This window comes from Leucoraja erinacea, chromosome 14 (assembly GCF_028641065.1).
Source record: "Leucoraja erinacea ecotype New England chromosome 14, Leri_hhj_1, whole genome shotgun sequence".
Lineage (NCBI taxonomy): Eukaryota > Metazoa > Chordata > Chondrichthyes > Rajiformes > Rajidae > Leucoraja > Leucoraja erinaceus.
Genome location: NC_073390.1, coordinates 16,911,400 through 16,935,819, shown reverse-complemented (window position 1 = coordinate 16,935,819; position 24,420 = coordinate 16,911,400). Strand labels below are relative to the sequence as shown.

Here is a 24,420-nt window from a genome sequence, read left to right as displayed (position 1 = left end):
GTTATATCCGAGGTTGCAATGGAGGCAAGTAGATGACCCTCGTGGCTATGAGAGGAATGTTGTACTCTTTCTTGGCTGCAGAAGTGTTGCTGAGTGACTGAAGGGAAGACAGTGAATGTGGTACTTCTATTCAAAAAAGGCAGCAGAGATAATTGCAACCAATGAGTCTAACATCAGTAGCAGAGTAATGATTGGAAATATTCCTGAGGGATATGAATTGATCTACACTTAGAGAGACAGGAATTAATCAAGGATAGTGAGCACTGATCTGTTCAGGGGAGATCCTATCTGACTTCTTTGCCTGAATTATTCAAACAGGTAACTATCTGACGGGTGTTACACAGAAAAGCTGGAGAAACTCAGCGGGTGCAGCAGCATCTATGGAGCGAAGGAAATAGGCAACGTTTCGGGCCGAAACCCTTCTTCAGACTGGAGAAGGGTTTCGGCCCGAAACGTTGCCTATTTCCTTCGCTCCATAGATGCTGCTGCACCCGCTGAGTTTCTCCAGCTTTTCTGTGTAACCTTCGATTCTCCAGCATCTGCAGTTCCCTCTTAAAAACTATCTGACGGGTGTCGTTAGGAAGAGTGCAGTTGATGTGGTCTACGTGGAATTCATTAAGGCTTTTGACAAAGTTCTATGAAGAGAGACTTATCCAAAATATCAAAACCAATGGCATCCAATGCAATATGGCAAATTAGACCCAAGATTGGAATGTTGGTATGTTGGAAAATTGCTTGAGCAATTGGAAGTCTGTGACTCGAGGTGCACCTCGGGCATCAGTAATGGAACTCCTGTTGCTTGTTGGATATGTTGGCAATCACAAATTATACATAGGATTTATGTTTAAAAGTTTTCAGATGACATGAAAATATGCGGTGGTGTTGGAGGAGGTTAACCATCAGATGCCCAACAACATGGAAATGTTGATAGGATAGGAAAAGCAGTGACAACTGGAATTTAATCCTGAAAAACATAACATGATACTTTTTGGGAGGTCTAATAAGACAAGGACACCCAAATGCAAAAGTACTGAAGAACATGGAGACCTTGGAGTAAGTCTAAGAATCCTTAAACAGCAACATGGTAGATAAGATATGTAGCAAGGAACTGCAGATGCTGGTTTATACCAAAGATGGACACAATGTGCTATAATAACTCAGCATGTCAGGCAGCATCTGTGGAGAAAAAGGATGAGAGATGTTTCGTGTTGGAACCCTACTTCAGACGACATGTAGAAAAGATAGTTAAGACTTGGCTTGAGTGGCCAGGGGAGGGAGGCTACTGTATAATTTAATAAAACAGCTGGATTAATGTTTGCAGTTCTGGCTGCCACATGAGATGAAGAATACGATGCAGCAGAGAGGATGTAGAGGAGAGGCATCAGGGGGATATTTTGGATGGAATGTTTTGCATATTGGAGACTGGATAAACTGGATTTGATTTCCTTGCAGCAGACAAGACTCTGTGGACCTAATTGTGGGATACATACTTATGACAGACAGAAATAGGACAGAGCGAGAAACCTTTTCTCTTTGCAGAGATGTTTGTAACCAGGACGTATATGTTTAATGTAAAGGGATTTGGAAAGGATTTGAAGAAAAATACTTTCACTCGGTGAGTGGTTGAAATCCAGAATGCACTGCTTAAGCAGAAACTCCAAACTAGAATTGTTTACATGAGCATTGGACATGAAATGGCACAGAAGGCTACAGGCTGTGTAAAATAGGTAGGTAGACGTTAATGTATGTAGGTAGTTGCTAACTAATAGATTCAGTGGTTTGCTGCCATGCTGTATGATTCTAAATTTTTCTTTTCCCTACAAACCTTTTATTGTACCTTTTTCTCGCCCCTAAAATCTGCCTTCATTTGCTCTGCTCGACAATTGTTATGCTGTAAACTTGGCGTAAATATTATATTTTATGCTCTGCAATAAAAAAGACTGTTTATAAAGTAAAAGCAAATTTTCAAGAATCTTTTGATGGGGCTGTCTATTCCCTCTGGTTTTTCTGCTGTTTTTTTTTTTCACAAAAAATATGCCGGTAGATTAGTCATGCAGGAATTTTACATGATTAGCTTCCTATTAAATAATCCTTTCCACTTTATTAATGTCTAGTTCAAATTTTGACTGTAAATGCCTTGATTAATCTTTTGAAAAACAGAGTTAGGTTTGCTACACTGGAAATGATCAAAACACAATTTGGACTTCAAATGTGTTTTTTATATTCCAAAAATCTTTTGACAGCTACTTCAAGTTGTAAACTTTTAGAACAAACATAAAAAAACTTCAAAGGTGCGAGAAGTTATTGACAGTTTAATTATGTGCAAGCTGGGTTATGGTGGTAAGATCCAAGCTATAGTCCTCTCACAGTGATTTGTGTGGTCTATTTTACCCTCTTCTGATATGTCACTGTAGTATCTGCTCTAATTACTGTATGAAACTCAGAGGATCTGGACCAGAGAAGTCGGTAACGAATTGGCACCAAGCTATCTGTCAGGGTCATCCACTCACAACGTGGAGAAAGGTCATAAAACAGAGTTTTGGTGAGAGGTGTGAAATGTCAGCCTGTTTTGCATTTGAAAGGGAGCTGTAAATCAGTTAAGTTTCATGCTACCTCCTGCTTCAAAAGTGGGATAGCATTCCAATCTCTAGCATAAAGTCCCCCATTTGAACACAAAATAGTCAACATTATAATTCCATCCAGAACTTGACATAACAATGACTTGGCAGCCAACTACCCTCCTTCCATCCTGCCAGTCCCAAGTGAGGATGCAGTAGCTATTTGTCACACCTTAACGGTTAACTTTGCTATACTCGATACAGACTTCAGTCTGGCCAAGGGTTTTTCTGGTTTACACATCCACACCAGAGGGGAGATTTACCTAATAAATCAATGGGGAAGTTAAAAAATGTAATTTAAATATGCACAAATCCCATACAGATGTGGTTAAACTTCTTCCAGACGTTACGTCATGATTTGCTTTGTCAACAGACCAAACATATACTCTGTTGTCATTTCCGATGCCTTGAAAGGAAAGAATAATGGTTTGCTTCCTCCCACTGTACAATCATTTTAATATTTAAGTTCCCTCCCCTATGCGTCCTTTGCAACCTACCTTGAGACAAAAAGCACAAATGTTTCTGAATTCTGTTCCAAAAGACCAGAATCCGGAATTACTTTTGCAGTTTTATGGTGCTCCATTGTTAAATATTAGTTTAACTCGCACTAGTGTAAAATTGAACAAATTTCTGCAGGGGTCTTAATACCCTTTAGAAAATTTGACTCCTTCGTTTTTGGCAGGATTATCGTCCTCACGTTTTGTTCCAGCTAAAACCCTCCCCTACCCAAAATGACAACAATAGATAATGTCCAGAATTATTTCCAACATGACAAACTCTTTGCTCTGAAAAACCAAAGTTCTTTACTTGCATTCAGAACAATCAGATTTCATTGGCCTTCATTCCCCTCAAACTAAGCTTTTTATACTTTTTAACCCCACTGATATCTGTGACCTATCATATAGCCTTCAGTTGCATTCCTCTCCCCAGGCAGTTCAGGGTCTTATCATTCTCAGATTCTTAGACTTAGATTATTTCAACCTGTTGCTACTGATCACTGCAGTCTTTCACAATTTGGTGCTTCCTGTTGCATTGAATTCGTCAAAGCTCCATACTAGAGTCAAGGAAACTTCATCTGCTTTTCCTTCCATAGGATTAGGTGTACACAGATATTTGCTGCAGGCATTCATAGCATGTACTCTTGCCTTTTCAAGCCACAAAGTCCATACCAACCATTATATTGTACTGTACACTAACAAATTCAAATTGATTGGAAAAAAACAGGGTGGAAATAAGCCCTTCAGCCCATGCCAATCCATCGATTACTCGTTCCCACTAGGTCTATGTTATCCCATTTTCACACCCACTCCCTATACACTAGGGGCAATTTACAGAGGCCAATTAACCTATAAACCTGCACATCTTTGGGATGTGGGAGAACACCAGAACACCTGAAGGAAGCCCACACAATCGCAGGGTGAGCACGCAAACTCCACACAGACACCACCCGAGGTAAGGATTAAACCCATGTCTCTAGGCCTGTGAGGCTGCAGCACTAGTAGCTACGCCACAACATGAATTGTGGTATATCCCTTTAAGAATTGGCTACTGAGATTGCAAATGCTGGGCTAAATATTGACAAGAATTTATAATGGATCCAAAGGTTGCACCATGACACATTGGGGCTTAACACAGGAAGACTCAACAATGCCCTTCTGTAACCCTTGCATTTGAAGACCTCATTTTTTATGTGACTTCTCAGTCTTGGGATCACCACAAAGCTGTTATAAAAAGTAGTGAAGCAATTTCAAGGCCAAATGAAGTGCTTGAGCTGAACCAAGGCCTTTTTATAGTGCTGCTCATGGGCGAGCTTTGTTGTAAATTGTGCAGACTACCGAGGTGTTTTTTTTAAGCCTCTTTTGGAAAAAAATAAAAGGAACTACATATGCACTAGTAAAAAAAATTGAAAATCTCGGGTCTCTGCTTATATCTAATTATAAATTAACAATATAATCCTTTTTAAGATGCAATTTTATGGTTCTTGTTTCTGAAGATATTTATTGCAATTTTCCAATTTCTGGATTGTGCACCATTAATATATTACCAGGCCAGTATTGTGTAGCCTAAGAGAGCAATCCACAGTACCGTACTTTGTTTCAAAACTTGCTAGTGAAATTGAATTCTGATTTACAAAGACGCATCTGAAACTGAATGGTGGTGCCAGTTTGTGCTCATAAAATGTGTACAAAGGAACTGCAGATGCTGGTTTATACTGAAGATAGACACAAAGAGCGGGAGTAACTCAGTGGGCCAGGCAGCATCTCCGGAGACAGGATGGACGACATTTTGGGTTGGAACCCTTCTTTGGACTGATGGATATCCGGAGATGCTGCCTGACCCGCTAAGTTACTCCAACACTTTGTGTCTATCTTCTGTCTGTGCTTGTAAATTGATGGATTGCAATGTCTTGGTGGGGAAACGATAATCCTTAATGCCATTTAAAAGAGCGGTCTGGCTCTTGTCAGCCTGGTTTCTCGTGACACTAGATGTGGTTTGACACTTACTGCTAAAACCTCCAAGATTTCTTGATGCTAAAGAATATCAAGGGATATGGGGTTATTGAAGAAAAGTGGTAGGCAATCAGCCATGGTCACATTGAACGGTAGAGCCTCCCAAGGATATACATTATGTTTACCATCTGGAAGGAGAAAAATAGTCTTCCAATAGCATCTCCTTTGAGCCATTCCAGCCTCTGAAGCCAGGATTCTAACTATGATGCATGAGTTAGATGCCTTAAAACCACCTCCATCGTGCCAGTGCCAAAACACGCCACTCCGGCAAGCCTCAACGACTTCCGCCCAGTTGCACTTACCCCCATCATCACCAAGTGCTTCGAGAGGCTGGTCCTGGCACACCTCAAAAGCTGCCTACCCCCCACACTGGATCCCTATCAGTTTGCCTACCGCAAGAACAGGAGTACGGAGGATGCCATCTCAATGGCACTTCACTCCGCCCTCTCCCACCTCGACAACAGAGACACTTACGTAAGAATGCTGTTCATCGATTACAGCTCAGCATTGAACACCATTATACCATCAAAACTAATCACCAAACTCGGTAACCTGGGCATCGACCCCTCCCTCTGCAACTGGATACTGGACTTTCTAACCAACAGAACCCAGTCTGTTAGGTTAGACAAGCACACCTCTTCAACCCTCACCCTGAACCCTGCGTTCCACAGGGCTGTGTGCTGAGCCCCCTCCTCTACTCCCTCTTCACCTACGACTGCACACCTGTACATGGTACTAACACCATCATCAAGTATGCAGATGATACAACGGTGATTGGCCTCATCAGCAACAACGATGAGTTGGCCTACAGGGAGGAGGTCCAGCACTTAGCAGCATGGTGCGCTGACAACAACCTGGCCCTTAACTCCAAGAAGACCAAGGAACTCATTGTAGACTTCAGGAAGTCCAGAGGCGGCACGCACACCCCCATCCACATTAACGGGACGGAGGTGGAACGTGTTTCTAGCTTCAGGTTCCTGGGAGTCAACATCTCCGATGACCTCTCTTGGAACCACAATACCTCAACTCTGATCAAGAAGGCTCACCAGCATCTCTTCTTCCTGAGGAGACTGAAGAAGGTCCATCTGTCTCCTCAGATCCTGGTGAACTTCTACCGCTGCACCATCGAGAGCATCCTTACCAACTGCATCACAGTATGGTATGGCAACTGCTCTGTCTCCAACCGGAAGGCATTGCAGAGGGTGGTGAAAATTGCCCAACGCATCACCGGTTCCTCGCTCCCCTCCATTGAGTCTGTCCAAAGCAAGCGTTGTCTGCGGAGGGCACTCAGCATCGCCAAGGACTGCTCTCACCCCAACCATGGACTGTTTACCCTCCTACCATCCGGGAGGTGCTACAGGTCTCTCTGTTGCCGAACCAGCAGGTCGAGGAACAGCTTCTTCCCGGCGGCTGTCACTCTACTCAACAACGTACCTCGGTGACTGCCAATCACCACCCCCCCCCCCACGGACACTTGTTATTATTTATTCAAATCATTTGCTATGTCGCTCTTCCAGGGAGATGCTAAATGCATTTCGTTGTCTCTGTACTGTACACTGACAATGACAATTAAAATTGAACCTGAATCGGAGTTGTCATCGGTATAGGAGCAAGATAGTGTGGGTCCTTGACATTTAAAGAACATAGTGGAGGCATTTCTGTTGTTTGGCTCCAAATCCTTTCTGTTCCTTTTATATTCTTTTCCATCTGACGAAGTCTGTCACTCCTTGAAGTGAGCTGCCTAAACGTGGAGGAAATGAGCAACTGGTGTCTGAACAGTTTAACCAGTGTCTGCTACAATTGCCAAAGAAAATGTAGTTTGCTTAATCCAAAGAAATCTGAGGCTATTTGGAACTTTGTGGTGACAGAAACCTGGATTAATGGGAGTTTTTGTATTTGGCCTTTTCCACAGTTGTGGATCTCTGAGAACAAAGGAAATTGAGCATCCTGTTCACTCGGCAATTGGAATTATGCTCCACTCTGTATAAGAAGCTATTTGTTTATTATTGTCTTCACTTGTTCCCACTGAACCAATTGATGTCTGCTGGAGTTCAAAAGGTATCGAGCACTGGTTGAAGCACTTTTTCTCATGATATTCACATGATGATGAATGCTGCCATTCTCTTCATCTGGTGGGGGTTGAGGAATATGGTGGATGACCTTATGTCCTTGATGGTGCTTTATCTTTATTTCCGTCAGAGCAATGATGAGGAATGGGACTGCATACTGTTGTCGCCATTCTTTTGTCTCACCCCATCCAATTCAGTGATTTTCCAGACTCGGTACCCATAAAGATGATGGAAGGCAGAAGTGGTGCTTACTTAGACTACTTGGTCTTAGACCACTAAGTCTAAGTAGGCATCATGCTTGGTACAGACATTGTGGATTGGAGGCCCTGTTCCTGTGTACATTCTGTGGTCTATTAATGGAGTCAATCAGTGTCTTCAAAAAGGAATCGGATAAAGACTAAAAAGAAAATAATTTGTAGGGCAGTGGAAGGAAATTGGGTGGTTGCTTTTGTAGGAGGTCTAGACTCATGGAAATGGGCTGTATCAGTTCTACAATTTATTTATTTTTAAATATCACTTTGAAACACTGGAAATTGATTATACATTTTTTAATCAATTTTATTGGTAGAAATCGCATGGCAGAGGCGCGATGGTGTGCATGATGAGATGAGTTTAACGTTGGGTAGGAGAAGTGCCTGATGGGGATGAAAGATGACTAATCATGGGGGGGGGGGGGGAGAGAAAGCAGCAAAGACAGCTCTGCCAATATTTTCTCTTTCAGGTGCCTATCTAGTTCCCCTTTGAAGGCACTGATTAACTCCACCACCCCTCTAGGCAGAGAGCTTCAGATCATATTTGATAAGCTGCTCCTGGTAAATTCATTGAAGTGGATTGTAAATTGCTTCTGCGGGCATTGCTTCCTCTGCCCCTGATAGATTATAACATAAATGCCATCAAAATTTGATTAAAAAATGAAAAACAGTGTTTTTGTTTTTTGGTCCTTTAAAAAAAAAAGTATGTTTGTCCTAACTCTGAAGGAGGCTAGTTGGCCCATTGGCTCTGTGTCTGCCATTCATAGCCCAGACCCATGACCGTGTTCCTTCTCCAGAGCCCCATGAATGTTTCTCTGGATTCTCTTTAGAACGCACTGATAGTTTGATTCTGTTTCCACCAAATTACGTACATTGAGTTTCAGATAATTATTCTTTGCATTTTTTTAAAAGTATTTCCACTCATCCCCCTTGGCTTGAATTTCAAATTAGTGCCTTCCAGTTCTTAAATTATTCAATAATGGGAACAAATTCCTTCTGAAAACAATAAATTCATGTGCCTTTGTACACATTAACTTGTTGAATTAAATGTAATATGCCTAGATTACTCTTCCCACTCAAACCCCAACCTCTTCCCTTAATCTTATTCACTGAAACCTGGCCAACGTCCTCCTCTTGGTTTGAGCAGCATTACTTTAGCTTTTTAGGGAGATACAGCATGGAAAGTGGCCCTTCCGCCCATCTAGTCCATGCCAAACAACGAACACCCGTCTTTATGTTAAGTGACTATCCTACCCTACTTGTTTTGTTCTCCCAACAAAAAGAAACTCGGCAAACACTAGCAAAACAAATACAAAGTGACCAAGTTGCAAAAATGGTGAAAAACCAATGACTCCATCCCACGCAGTGCTAGTCTATTACGGCAACTTGCCAGTGCTTGTCAACAGCACCTCCTGGACTTTCAACCTCCACCATCTAGAAGGGGCCGGAGTTACGTGGGAATGTTAGCAAATTGAATGACTTGGGACATGCATCCTCACTACCCTACCACTGAGCCATCATCCTGGATGTCTGAAGAAGTGTCTCGACCAGAAATGTCACATATTCCTTCTCTCCAGAGATGCTGCCTGTCCCGCTAAGTTTTTCCAGCTTTTTATGTCTATCTTGGAAGCCTCTATCTGTCAACATGCCGTCAACTGCTTCCAGACCGAGTACATCTTTGACGTGTCAACGTGTCTGACTGCAAATGTAATTCGGTTTTAAATTGATATTCACCAAGCTTTCAAATACAGGATATTTAAATGACCAACTTGAATAGAAACATATAAGTCAATGAATGATACTTTATTCTAGGATCAAGATCTGGTATCCTGTAGCCCGCAAGTAGAGCATGTTTGGAAACCTTGCAGTTCAGATGAGAACCTGAGTAGTGTAATGAGGCAAGGAGTTCACAGAATACGCTGCTATCACCAATCTATTTTTTATTTTAAATGCAGCAACAAATTTACTGATGCTGAGAAACAGATTCAGAGCAAAATAGAGATGATTCACACTGTAATCTCTTTCAGACAAGTCTTACGATGGCCTTATTAGTTTTTGAGAGATGCAGATAACTCACTATTATGACAGTTTATAGCTGCTTAAGAAAACTGCACTTAACAGGGAGTGAGTGTATTTCATAGAAACACTGATTAAATCGCCCTGAAACATTTGGCACGTGTTGTAGCGGGGCTTGAAATTCCTTAGTAGCAAATGTTAAGGGCCTACAGTTTGCTCACAGGAACCATGAAGGCACAGCAATGGACACATTGCCCTCCACTCAATAATCAGTTACCGACCAGGAAGTAGTGGTTAAAGAAATACAACTACAGGTATTCAAATATCAGCTGGATTTTAACAGATGTCTCGGAAGTACTTTCTCCTTTGACTATTTTACTGGCAAAAAAATAAATGCTTTTGGAAATCTGCAAAGATTTTTCACTTCTGGACATAAATCCTTGAAGTACCCAGCAGGTCATCTCATTCCGTCCTTGTTCTTATTTCACTTTGCCAGCATTTACGATTGGTCCTTTTTTGATTTGCTTTTTAAATGTTCCAGTGTATGTTTTGAACAGACTCATAAAAATGGTCTCTGATGTTTCCGCTGTGGCCATCAGTTAGTTCATTGCACATACTGGCACCGAGCCATGAAGAGGCAGGAGTACACTGATTCATTAAGTCATTTGCATTCAGTAATGTTTCTGTATTGCTTCCTGGAATTCTGCAACATGAGTAACCTACTCTCTCTCCCCTGTGACCTTGCAATGTTGAGTCAGTTTTCTTGTTTATTGACCACACAGTGGAAGGACTCCATATTCCCTTCCACTTGCACCAATGGCCACAACTTGGCCAGCTCCTTTAGCTTTGTGACTGTTATTGACTCGCTACAGAGAAAGCACAGAAGTTTCATCCCAATCTCTGCTTGCAGAGGAAAATTAATGTCATGAAAATTATGAGGTCTTTTGATCAGCAGAGCTCTGACTATAAGTCATGCATTGACTGAGCAAAGAACGAGGTTTAAAAAGAACATGCCTGCCTTGCTGTAGGGAGTAGAGGTAAAAACCACTACATCTTTAAGGAGGAAATTGGCAGAAAAAAAAAGATTGTGCCGTGAGGAAGTGGGATTGAGAGATTTATAGACCTCGGGGTAATTGGACGATGACATGAGGAAACATCCAACCAGTCAAAAGGATCTTGTGTTTTAATCGGGTCCCCACCTCCTAAGTAAATGTCAGCAGACAGATACAAGCCACACCTGTCCAATCTTTCCTTGTAAAACAAAAACAGCCCATTCCAGCGATATGTTAAGTAAACCACCTCTGAACTGTTTCAAACATTGTATGTGATAGTTACTCCTTCCTAAAATAAGAACAATAGACCGAGATTGTACACAGTACTCCAGATGTAATTTTCTCCCTCTTTCTCCCAACTCCTTATTTGGAGGATGTTATAAGTCGAAGACTGATGCCAAATATCGGTTTAGTTCAGTTGCCCTAATTCTGTGTTGTACTTATTTCCCAGCCTAATTTTCTAAGGGGTCAATGCTCACCTTGTTAACTTTTAAAATAAAATATATCTACCTTCGTGAACACTGCTCTGCATTGTGAGGTTTCACGAGGAATCATTTAGCACCCCTGCTCAAAGCTCAGGCTTAATGAAAGGGAAACTTAAGAAGTCGACTGGACATGTGCCAGACAGTACAGATATGGGCCTCTGAGCTGCTGCATTTTGAAGAGGAAGATTATTGAAAATGCATTACCTGCATTAACATTTTAATTTGGAAGAGTACATTGGGAAAAAAACTTGGCTCAGTCTGAAAAATATGTTTGCTGCAGGCACATCAGCCTAGACCAGGTCTAAGGCTCTGAGCATTTCACCACCATAGTTTTCTGGCTCCATTTCTGTATTTATGGACACATTTATTGGCAAGTATGTGACGAGTAAGGAAAACTTCCAAAATAGCCATAATGTGGAGCGAAAACCTGAGTTCTACATCAAGGGCCTGATCAACTTTACAAATGATGTAGTCTTTTTTTGAGGTGCAGCATGGCAACGGGTCTTCTGCCCACCGAGTTGATGCCGGCCATTATCCCACTTTCCTATCCACTCCCTACATACAAGGGACAATGTTACAGAGGCCAATAAATTTACAAACCCGCAAGTCTTTGGCATGTGGGACAAAACCAGAGCAAACTCACGCGGTCATAGGAAGAACGTGCAAACTCCACACAGGCAGCACCCAAGGTCATGATCAAACCTGGGTCTCTAGTGCTGAGGCAGAAGCTCTACAGCTGCCCAACTATGCCACCACATGTAGTTTGTTCTTGTGACTATTTGCAATGAAGTTCCTTCCTTTGTCTGAAAACTGCAACCCTGTCGGCTGTGCCTACAACTTTTTCACGAATTGAATCAATAATTGCTTGTTTCCTCCCTTCATCACCAGAAATATTTTCTCTTCCAACCCCTGCATATTCTGAGAGTTCTGCAAAGATCCATGTCCTACTACTTTGCAAAAGCATCCACCTATGCAGATTAACTATACACGTTAACAGAGATCCACCTTTTCTGTTCCTTCCCTGCGATACCACTCAAGGGTGAGACAGTGCAGGGGCAACAGTGCTTTTTTTTTTTTTGACAACTCAATATGGGGAAATGAAACTTATTGGCCTCAGCTGCAAGGTGTTTGCATTTGCCATTGGTCCACAATTTACCTGCATCTCATTGTTTTTCTCTCCTGGCCTCCAAAAATGAAATGGCAATACATAAGAATAAAAAGGATCCATCCTAAAGCACAGGCATGCTTCCATCCATTTTCCTCAGATGCTGCCAGACTTGCTGAGTTTCTCCAGCAGTTTGTCTTTTACTCAAGTTTCCAGTTTCTACAGTATCTTGTCTCTCCCCTTCTGTTTTTCTCTGACAGCTGATATGCAGCAGAGTGATGAAGGCACATCCACTTCTCTGGATTAGAGACATTGTGAAACTCCATTTTCCGATGTGATACCCAGTGGAAAAGAGATGTTCAAAATTGCTGTTGAAAATTGTGTTTAATAATCTTTTTAAATGTTTGTTAACTAATTTGATAAATATATTTCTTTACTTTTGTAGGTAGAACTGCTGCTCAATACAAATATTGCAATTTTATAGTTACTTTAATTTGTCAGTTTGGTAGAAGCACAAAATTCACGAAACTTTAACTAAGTGTTGTCCTTTAGTTGCACCATACTTGTCAGGTAAATGGCAACAGACACCAAGTCTAAAACTCAAAGGCGTAGCTTTAAGGTGAGAGGAGAAAGATTACAGAGACATGGGGACAACTTTTTCACACACAAGGCAGTGCTTATCTGGAAGTGGACGACGCATGTACAATTATGACATTAAAAGACACTTGGACTAGGTACATTGACAGGAAAGATTTGGAGGGATATGGACCCGGTTGCTGGTATATGGGACTAGCTTGGTTTAGCAACTTGATCAGCATGGACATTAGAAACATAGAAACAGAAAAAATAGGTACAGGAGTAGGCCATTTGGCCCTTCGAGCCAACACCGCCATTCAATGTTATCATGACTGATCATCTCAAATTCGTGCCCTGTTCCTGCTTTTTCCCCATGTCCCTTGATTCCTTTAGCCCCAAGAGCTAAATCTAACTCTCTTGAAACCATCCAGTGAATTGGCCTCCACTGCCTTCTGTGGCAGAGAATTCCACAGATTCACAACTCTCTGGGTGAAGAAGTTTTTCCTCATTTCAGTCCTAAATGGCCTACCCCTTATTATTGAACTGTGACCCCTGGATCGGGACTCTCCCAACATTGAGAAAATTTTTCCTGCATCTAGCCTGTCCAACCCTTTAAGAATGTTATATGTTTCTCATCCTAAATTCCAGTGAATACAAGCCCAGTCGACCCATTCTTTCATCATATGACATTCACGCCATCCCGGGAATGAATCTGGTGAACCTACACTGCACTCCCTCAATAGCAATAATGTTCTTTCTCAAATTAAGAGAGAAAAAATTGCACATAATACTCCAGGTGCCATCTTGTCAGGGCCAGGGCCCTGTACAACTGCTGTAGGACCTCCTTGCTCCTAAAGTCAAATCCTCTCGCAATGAAGGCCAACATGCCATTAGCTTTCTTTATTGCCTGCTGTACCTGCGTGCTTACTTTCAGTGACTGATGCACAAGCACATCCAGGTCTCGTTGCACCTCCCCTTTTCCTAATCTGACACCATTCAGATAATAATCCGCCTTCCTGTTCTTGCCACCAAAGTGGATAACCTCACATTATTATACTGCATCTGTCATGCATCTGCCCACTCACCCAACCTATCCAAGTCACCCTGCAGCCTCATAGCATCCGCATCGCAGCTCACACTGCCACCCAGCTTTGTGTCATCATTAAACTTGGAGATGTCACATTTAATTCCTTTGTCTAAATCGTTATGCTCTGTTGCTCTAGGAATCTATGATTCTACCCTTATTCCATGTAACTGAGCTTCTCACAATATAATATATCCCGCTGAATGTTTCATGTCTTTGTGCTTGTAATTTGAGTAATATGCCAGACAATGAGATTCCTGCTGTGCTCTGATCAGCATTAATTTTGCTAAGAAATGGTGAGGTCAGAAAACCCACACGTACATGCACGCTAACACCTCCTATTCTTGTTTTTCCAGTTACGACGTTCTGTTTGCCAGTGGTCCTGAAGAATTGCTGGCCAAGTTTCAGCAGTTCAATCACAAAGTGGTTTTTGCTGCCGAAGGACTTATCTGGCCAGATAACAGGCTCGCAGACAAGTATCCCAATGTGCGCCGTGGAAAGAGATTCCTCAATTCAGGAGGTAATATCTACTGTGAAGTAAGAAAATAAAAGTATTTGACGATGCACTGAAAAACCCAACCATTGATAAAACTTTTGGATAAACACTACTTTGTGCTTGGTTGACTTAATGGTTACAAGTCACTCTAATACATTGGAGTTTCAAGTTAATAAGGCCATAAAGTGATAGCAGAATTAGGCCATTCAGCCCATCATGTCCACCCCGCGATTCAATTACGGCTGATTTATCTCTCCCTCCTAACCGCATTCTCCTGCCTTCTCCCCCATAACGCTTGACACCGTACTAATCATGTCTAATGGCAGGGGTATGATCTGATTGAGTACTCTGCTTTGCTAAGAAAGTGAGAACAACAAGACTTAAATGTGATCAAGAACATTATTGTGAAAAAATATCAGAATATGTTTTCAGACAGTCAACAGTATTATCCAACTTTGAATTCTTTCTCTGTCACCTAATTTATCCACTAACTCCGAATTGCCGTTGACAACTTGCACATGTACTGTTTATTGACATGCGGGAAAAAACCCAGTAAAGAACCATGGGTGGCACAGTGGTGCAGCCAGTAGTGGTCCTGCTTCACACCACCTGCCACCTGGGTTCAATATTTAGTTTTAGTTTAGTTTATTATCAATTGTACCAAGGTACAGTGAAAAGCTTTGAGTGCATGCTAACCAGTCAGCAGAAATACTGTACGTGATAACAATCGAGCCATCCACAGTGTACAGATACATGATAAAGGGAATAACGTTTAGTGCAAGAAAGTCCAGTGAACTTAAAAAATTAAAAATAGTCCAAGGGTCTCCAATGAGGTATTTGATTTGATTTGATTTGATTTGATTCAACTTGTTGTCTGCACTTTTCAGTGCAACAAAATGGTTTAGCCTGCAGTCATAACATAGAATAAATAACAAACACTCAGCACAGTTTAAGTCCCAAAGTCATTGTCTCTTCCCTCCTTGCTCTCCCTCTGCGCTGAGGCAATCCAAGCCTCCGATGTTGCGACTCCGCCTATGTATCGTAGCTGTGTCTCTTGCCCTGCTTCTACTATTTTGTACCTCTTGCATGATGGGGGAGGAGAAACGAGGACATGACCAGGTGAGATTTGTCCTTGATTGTGCTGGTGGCCTTGCCGAGGCAGTGTGAAGTATTAATGGAGTCAATGGAAGGGGCGTTGGTTTGTATGAAGGTCTGGGCTGCATCGACAATTCTCTGCAATCCTGACCTTGGGTGTTGCATGTGCACAGTTTGCATGCACTCCCTGTGACCCTGTAGGTTTTCTCCTGACACTCCCACTTCCTAATGATGGGCATGTTGGTAGGTCAGTTGAAAAACCATAAATTGCCCCTTTTGCGCTGGTGAGTGGTCAGAAACTGCAAGTGAGTTGATGGGAACGAGGAGAGAATAAAATGGTGGGTTACACAAAAAAGCTGGAGAAACTCAGCGGGTGCAGCAACATCTATGGAGCGAAGGAAATAGGCAACGTTTTGGGCCGAAACCCTTCTTCAGACTGATCGGGGGCGGGGGTGGGCGGGGACAAGAAAGGAAAAAGGAGGAGGAGCCCGAAGGCTGGGGGATGGGAGGAGACAGCAGGGGGACTGAGGAAGGGGAGGAGACAGCAAGGACTAACAAAATTGGGAGAATTCGATGTTCATGCCCCCGGGATGCAGACTCCCCAAACGGAATATGAGGTGCTGTTCCTCCAATTTCCGGTGCTGCTCGCTGTGGCCATGGAGGAGACCCAGGACAGAGAGGTCGGAGACGGAGTGGGAGGGGGAGTTGAAGTGCTGAGCCACCGGGAGGTCAGCTTGGTTATTGCGGACCGAGCGGAGGTGTTCGGCGAAACGATCGCCCAACCTCCGCTTGGTCTCACCGATATAGATCTGCTGACATCTAGAGCAGCGGATGCAATAGATGAGGTTGGAAGAGATGCAGGTAAACCTCTGTCGCACCTGGAACGATTGCTTGGGTCCTTGAACGGAGTCGAGGGGGGAGGTAAAGGGACAAGTGTTGAATCTCTTGCGGTTGCAAGGGAAAGTGCCCGGTGAGGGGGTGGTACGAGAGGGAAGGGAAGAATTGACAAGGGAGTTATGGAGGGAGCGGTCTTTGCGGAAGGCAGATATGGGGGGAGATGGGAAGATGTGGCGAGTGGTGGGGTCACGTTGGTGGTGGCGAAACTGACGGAGGATTACTTTTTGTATGTGAGCATAAAATGGTGTTGGATAGGTGCTTGCTAGTTGGAATGACCTGTAGGGTGAAGAGCATGATTCTGTTCCGACATGACTCATTTGCCAAAGTAGCTCCCACATCCCTCCTTTTCCCCAATTCCACTTTTCCCCAAACAAACAACCAAATTCAACACTAACCTAAATATCTTTATTTAAATGTCTTCCTTTGCAAATCTCCCCCAAACCAAGTGTTTAGTTTTCTTTAGGAATAACAGCTTTACTTTGAAAATCACCTTTTCAGTTTTTAATTAAATATACCGAACAGAGAAATATTTATCCAATAATTTTCACTTACACAATGAGAAAATTGGAGCAGGGCATGTTACATGTCACTAATCTACAGCCTCCTGTTTAGAACAAACTCAAGATGAGTTCTCAGATGTGTCAAGAGTATTCAGTTGTCATATGCACTGATACTGGAACAATACAATTCATATTTGCAGCAGCTTTACAGGCACACTAATGAAACAGCACATTAAATAAATATACAATAAACAATTGTATAATAAATTATCAGTTATATTCAGTAAACAGACCATAACGGTGCAAGGTGATGCAGTGCAACCCATTCAAAGCCCATTGTAGTTCAGTGCTGATGTGGGCTTGTGGTTAGGGTTGCGAGGAATGGTTCAAGAACCTAATCGTTTACTGGAAGAAGCTTTACATGGATAGGACAGGTTTGGAGGGATATGGGGATAGTGTAGCTGGGACATGTTGGCCAGTGTAGGCAAGATGGGCCAAAGGGCCTGTTTCCACTATGATTCTAATCTGTTCTTGAATGTGGATCTATCTGTTCTCGGGCTCTTGTACCTTCTTTCTGATGGCAACCGTGAGAGGAGAGCATGTCCAGCATAGTGTGGCCCATTGATAATATTAGCCACCTTCTTGAGGCAATGCTTCCTGTAGATCTCTTCAGTGAGGGCGAGGTTAATACCCGTGATGGACGTGTGTGAAGTCTAAAACTGACATTACCAAAATGTGGCTATCAGCCATAAGACCAATCAAAGCATTTCCTTTTATATTCCCTTCTTCTGAGATGTGATCCGAAGCTTCCATATGCAAAATTTGGATTGATAAGCATAATGTATCTTTATATTTGTAGATAGATAAAAATGCTGGAGAAACTCTGCGGGTGAGGCAGCATCTGTGGAGTGAAGGAAATAGGCGACCTTTCGGGTCAAGACAGTTCTATTTGGATATCTGTTTTGCACTACAAATTAAATCTGGTTTTCCAGCAGGATTGAGTTTCCAAAAACGTAAAACAGAGTTTTTTGGGGGGGTTTTGGGTCATGTTCGGCTGAAAAGTTGTGGCAATTTTGGGAATAAAATGCCCTGACTGACTGGTTGGTCAGCAACAATTGCAATGATCTTTAGTACAGAAGCAGATTATCATCTCAACTGGTCTTTGCTTGTGTATACTCTCTTAAAATATTGTTCCTGTTCCTATAGCAATTGTTGCTGTTGTAGCCATAGCACTGAGTTTGTGGATTAACATTCCTGTACAATACAGTAAAGGGAAATCTTTGCTCCTTAGTCTGCCCCATAGAGCAGGCTTTGTGTCACATTTAGAATGACCATTTGTATTTACTTCTATTGCAAAGTTCACAAGTCGAGAAACCGAAGGAATATTCTTGATACCAGTCATTTTAATAAATCCAAATGAAAATCAACCAGTTAGGACTTGCTTCTGGCACTTTCTTGGATAGACACAAAATACTGGAGTGACTCAGCAGATCAGGCAGCAACCCTGGAGTGAAGGAATGAGTGATGTTTTAGGTCGAGACCCTTTACCAGACTAAGATCCAGGAAACGAGTGATTTCAAGGTTACACAGTCAAGGTCTGTTTATTGTCACATGTATCAGTTAAGGTACAGTGAAATTTGAGTTTCCATGCAGCCATACTCAGTGAAAAGCAACAGGACCACATAAAAGTTAACATAAACATCCACCACAGTGGATTCCACATTCCTCACTGTGATGGAAGGCAATAAAGTTCAATCTTCTTCCTCTTTGTTCTCCTGCGGTCGGGGCAGTTGAACCATCCGCAGTCGGGTCGATCAAAGCCCCCACAGCTGACAATCAAAGCCCCCGTCGAGGTGATCAAAATCACCGCGTCGGGATGGTTGAAACTTTCTCCACAGGATGGACCTCACGAGTCGGCCTCTTCTTACCAGAGACTGAGGGCAACACGATGTCAAAGTCCACAGGGCCTCGATTGTAATCACGTACAGTTTTTCTGCTGACTGGTTAGCACGCACCAAAATCCCCAGCAAAGGGATTGCAAGCTCCGCAGACGGGTTGGTGCACCCGTTGGTCTCCAGGAAAGGCCGCCAACTCCACGATGTTAGGCCGCAGTGGGGACATAGATACGATACGGAAAGAAGTCGCATCTCCGTCGAAGTAAGAGATTGGAAAAACCGTTTCCCCCAACCCCACTGTAGATCAGTGTCACTCATGTTATGAGTCATACTTTGTAGCTTTATTTAACGACTTTATATTTGGACATTCGGTCACGATTGAAACCGACCACCAACCTCTGATCAGCATCTTTAACAAACCTAATCAAGCCTCTCCAGCGCGCTTACAGCGGATGCTGCTACAACTTCAAACATATGACATCATCTGACCTACAAACGTGGTAAGGATATACACCTGGCTACCACTCTCTTGCGTGCACCCTGGAAGACCTGTGAGGGTCCGTCCTCGCCTGATGATGACTTTATCGTAATGACTGTGTCCTTTATTCCCTCGTACTGTGTGGAGGACTTGGTTGCCCACACTGCTGCTGACTGTACCTTACGATCGCTCGCCTCCGTCATTAAGCGTGGCTGACAAACACCACAGCGTTCCGCTGCCAGTTCGGCCTTTCTTTGCCGTCCACGATGAGCTAGTGCTGCAGGATGGCATTATTGTAGAAGGACATAAGGCTGTGTTCCCTGCTTCGCTGCACAGCAAGTATTTTGATGCGGTCCATGCAGGCCACCCTGGTGTTGAAGCCAGGCAAGAAACATGTTTTACTGGCCTGGCATGGCCGAATACATTACCGAGAACCGGTGCAGTGTGTAACAGCTTGGCACCTCGTCAACAAAAGCAACCACTTCTTTCACATCCGGCTCCTGCTCTCCCGTGGTCTACAGTGGCCACTGACATATTTGAATGGCATGGCAAGCAGTACCTGGTACTTGTTGATTCCTATTCTGGATGGTTTGAGATTGATTTTCTTAGCAGCCCCACTTCTCGCGTGGTAGTTTCAAAGCTTGCTCGCCATTTTGCAGACCGCGGAGCACCATGCATACTGTTATCTGTTAATGGCAGTCAATTTACCAGCCAACACTTCAAGGTGTTTGCTGCACACTGAGGATTTGAGCACATCACCAGCAGCCCTGAATATCCACAGTCGAATGGATTAGCTGAGCGGGCTGTCAAGAGTGCCAGAGAGCTCATGGAACATTCATACAGAGCTAATTCCGACGTGTACCTGGATCTGCTCAACCTACGCAACTTCTCCCGCGACCGCATTTTGGGTTCACCCACTCAACGTTTATTGTCAAGGCAGACCCGAGCCACGGTGCCTGTGGCAGATCAGGCATTGATCCCGCAGGTGGTTCCACCATCGGAAGTCCAGCCCAGGTTACAACAAAAGCGTGACATTCAAAAACAGTGGTATGACAAGACAAGTAGGCCGCTGCCACCATTGGTTCGTTTGCAAACTGACAAAGGCCATGACCATATGTATTGGTGTAATTTCTGGAACTGCCACGCTCGTATCTGGCCAGTGCCGATGGCGTACCAGACAACATATCCTGCCTGTGAATGGGCCGACTCCACCTCCGTATTATCCGGACTGTACAAGTGTAATTCAGTCCGTGTCCAGCGGCATTGATCCGCCTACACCAGCACAACAACCCACTTTGGGAGCGGCTGCTTTGCCAGTAGCGACGCCCCCTCCGTCTGCGCTGCAGTCCCCTGTTTCATCACCGGGAATGCTGGTTCAATCTCCGTCACTTGTGAAGCCACCGGCTCTGTCCCCGGTGGGGAAAATGAAGATGGTTTTTATCTCACACGTGCTGGTCGTATTTACAAGCCCACCGTGAAGTACCCAGGCTATGTTTGACTTTCCTCCAGCTTGTTATCAATTGCTATGCATGCCTTATTTAGTCAATAGTTTTGTACTGACATTTAATTCTTTAAGAGGGAGGATGTAGATCAGTGTCACTCATGTTATGAGTCATACTTTGTAGCTACACCCACTAGTTTAACAGAAAGCTTCTCAGCCCTTTCTCCTGCAGTCCTGAGTTACATATTAAGATGAAGTTACCTATGCTGTAACGCTAATAAAGTCTTTGGATCTTAATCGCTGTGTGTGACCTAAGTTATTCCAACAGCAGAAGCTCGACACCCACCCCCACTTAAAACAAACCAAGGAACACTAAAACATACTTTTAATACACTAAAAATAACAAAAAAGAAGAAAGGACAGACAGACTGTCGGCGAGGCAGCCACTGCTGGTGGCGCCATTGGCACACGTAATGAGAAAACGCTCTCCTGTTATCAACAGCTCCTCTGTCGGGCTCTCTGTTATTTCACCCCCAAACCATTAAAAAGATGAGAATGTGTTAGTTTCAAGTGAATCCATGAAATGCAGGAGTCATCGTATTGAATAATAGTTGAACAACCAATAAAAGAGAACATTATTTTTTTTTTAATCTTACTCATCCAATTTGGACTGGTTCCAAACTTGGAGTTCAAAATGGAGACAGAAATAGTAGTAAAGGTTCTGTTAAGCATAATGATCAGTTTTGATGCATTTATTGTCCCTAAACGTATGCGCCTCCAAATTACCTCTTCTGTCATTTGAGGATGTATGGAATTCCCCAATAATGCAGGATATAAATAGGCAATTGCAGATTTGTGTTTGTGTGTGCACACGTGATATAAACCCCAAGAGACCGATTAGCTCCAAAAAGACGGTGCTGGAGTAACTCAGCGGGTCAGATAGTATCTCTGGAGAATATTGAGGTGCTGCTTGACCAGCTGAGTTACGACAGTATTTTGTGTGTTTTGCACAAAAATCCAGCATCTGCAGTTCCCTGTGTGTATTCGGGCATTTCTCTTAGCTTTGTATCCATTGGAATGTTTGTGAAGGCAAGACTAGGCATCAGCAGAGACTGCAAAAGGCAGAGGACTTTCTTTCCAGCTGCAAGAACTCCATGACCTTGACATGAATGTCCATCTATGCTCTACTCACTCTATACTCATGACTGTGTAGCCAGAAACAGAGCAAACTACATCTTCAAGTTTGCCGATGCCACCACCAATGTTGAATGAATTACAAATGATAATGAGTCAGAGAAGGGAGATCGATCGACTGACCAAATGGTGCCAGCACAAGAGCCTGGCTCTCAATGTCAGTAATACCGAGGAATTAATTGTGGTCTTTGGATGTGGAGGGATGAGGACCCACAAACCCGTCTATATCGACAGAACAATGGTAGAGAGAGTCAACGCCTTCAAATTCCTGGGCGTGTATATCTTTGAAGATCTTTCCTGGACCCAATACATTGATGCAATTATAAAGAAGGCCAATCAACATCTGTATTTCCTTAGAAGATTGAGGAGTTTCAGTATGTCAACAAATACTCTTGAACTTCTATGGATGTACAGAAGAAAGCATATTGACTGGTTGCATCACGGCTAGGTTCAGCAACTTGAACGCCCAGGAGTGAAGAAAACTGCAAAAAGTGATGAACGCTGCCCAATCCATCACGGGTTCTGACCTCCCCACCTTCAAAGGGATTTATAGGATTCAGCTTGAAAAAGGCAGCCATCAACACCAGAGACCCACTCTGGCCATACACTCATTCCCTCCTGCCATTGGGAAGAAGATGTAGGATCCTAAAAACTGTAACGTCCAGGTTCAGGAGCAGCTTCTTCCCTACAGCCATCAGGTTATTAAACACTACAACCTCCAAATAAACTCTGAGCTATATAGAATTGGGGGGCATTGGATTTGTCTTTTTGCACTATTATTGTTTGTTTGATTTTATATGCGTGCGCGTGTGTATTATACATGCACGCACACACATACACATTTTTCGTTTAGGTTACAGAGTACTATGTTCACATATTCTGTTGAGCTCCTGCAAATAAGAATTTCATTGTTCTGTCTGGGACATCTATCTATCTATCTTATATATATAAAACTCAAATCCGTCCGTCCGCCTGCAGTACGGATCCCTTCCTGCCTTTCGATTCGTGCCCGATACTCGCAGATGTCCAATCGGAATGGCCGATGCTCGCAGATGTCCAATCGGAATGGATTCGTTTGCATGTACGGCTGCCGGCTGCATTTCTTCCTTTGATTCATTGCCACGCCCAATCCAGACGCTCAATCTCCGAGATATTTTCCATTTCGGTAGAGATTTCGCTTTTCTTTCTAAGTATCCGCTCCTCATTTCATTTCGTCGTGTTGAAGTACATGTTTTTCATCAAATCCTTCTCCCCCCCCCACCCACCCCCAAGTATTTCAAAAATAAACAGGCTTCTCCATTTACATGTCAGCTTCCAACACACTTCGAAACAAAGTTGCAAGAGAGGAACACTGAACTTTTCACTGCAGCAGCAGGCAGGGGAGGGCTGCAATCTTACATTTGGGAACGGGCTCAGTTCCTATGGAGGAGACGGGTGCATGGCATGGCATTGGGGGAACAGACCCAACGGGTCTGCACTTGGTCTAGTATATATATAAAACTCAAATCCGTCCGTCTGCCTGCAGTACGGATCCCTTCCTGCCTTTCGATTCGTGCCCGATACTCGCAGATGTCCAATCGGAATGGCCGATGCTCGCAGATGTCCAATCGGAATGGATTCATTTGCATGTACGGCTGCCGGCTGCATTTCTTCCTTTGATTCATTGCCACGCCCAATCCAGACGCTCAATCTCCGAGATATTTTCCATTGCGGTAGAGATTTCGCTTTTCTTTCTAAGTATCCGCTCCTCATTTCATTTTGTCGTGTTGAAGTACATGTTTTCAATCAAATCCTTCTCCTCCCCCCCCCCCCCCCCCCCCCCACCAAAGTATTTAAAAAATAAGCAGGCTTCTCCATTTACATGTCAGCTTCCAACACACTTCGAAACAAAGTTGCAAGAGAGGAACACTGAACTTTTCACTGCTGCAGCAGGCAGGGGAGGGCTGCAATCTTACATTTGGGAACGGGCTCGGTTCCAATGGAGGAGACGGGTGCATGGTGGAATATTGGGTTGGGGGATCACACCATTGGGGGAGCAGACCCAATCCCAGAGGACCTACAGTGCAACCAGCAATACAGTTGCAGGCCATCTATACGAAATGATGATGAGAGCGTGTAGTACAGATGCAATATGCATCCAAGTCAGCAATATGCATCCAAGTCAAATACTTTCCTGGGATGCAAATTGAGTGGTATGAAGCTTCGGCGCACTGAAAAACACGGACAACAATAATGTTATTATTACTGATGCTCTGGCTTATTTGGCAAGGCTGACACCTATTATTTAGCAGCCTAGACTGGCTCCCACCATGTACGACACATCCATTTGTCATGCGGAATGTGTGGTTTAGAGATGCCACAGGATAATTAGGAGTGAGCCGCTCTGGGACTGGAGTCACATGGGGACCAGATGTCAGTGCTTCTTCCCAAAAGGGCAATTAATAAATCAGTCTGATGTTCCTGTGGCTTCATGGTCATTTTTTATTCCTTGGATCAACTTTATATTTCCATTTTTTTTAAACTGAATTTAGTGCCATGGTGGGATTTGAACTCCATTACTCTGGATTATTAGTTCATTATTATAACCACTAAACTACCAAATATTTAGTCTCCCTGTGTTCTGTATTGTTTTCTATTGCAATGTACCCAATTTAACAG

The 24,420-nt window shown here is 43.3% G+C and overlaps 1 protein-coding gene across 2 annotated transcripts in view; it reads left to right on the top strand.

The window, feature by feature from the left end:
• The window catches only part of plod2 (procollagen-lysine, 2-oxoglutarate 5-dioxygenase 2), a 138,664-nt gene that overhangs the window by 56,195 nt on the left and 58,049 nt on the right, over positions 1–24,420 (top strand). For both annotated transcript variants that reach the window (XM_055645684.1, XM_055645686.1), the window contains exon 4: positions 14,123–14,286. In XM_055645684.1, coding sequence (XP_055501659.1) covers positions 14,123–14,286 — 164 coding nt within the window. The remainder of the gene's footprint in view (positions 1–14,122; positions 14,287–24,420) is intronic.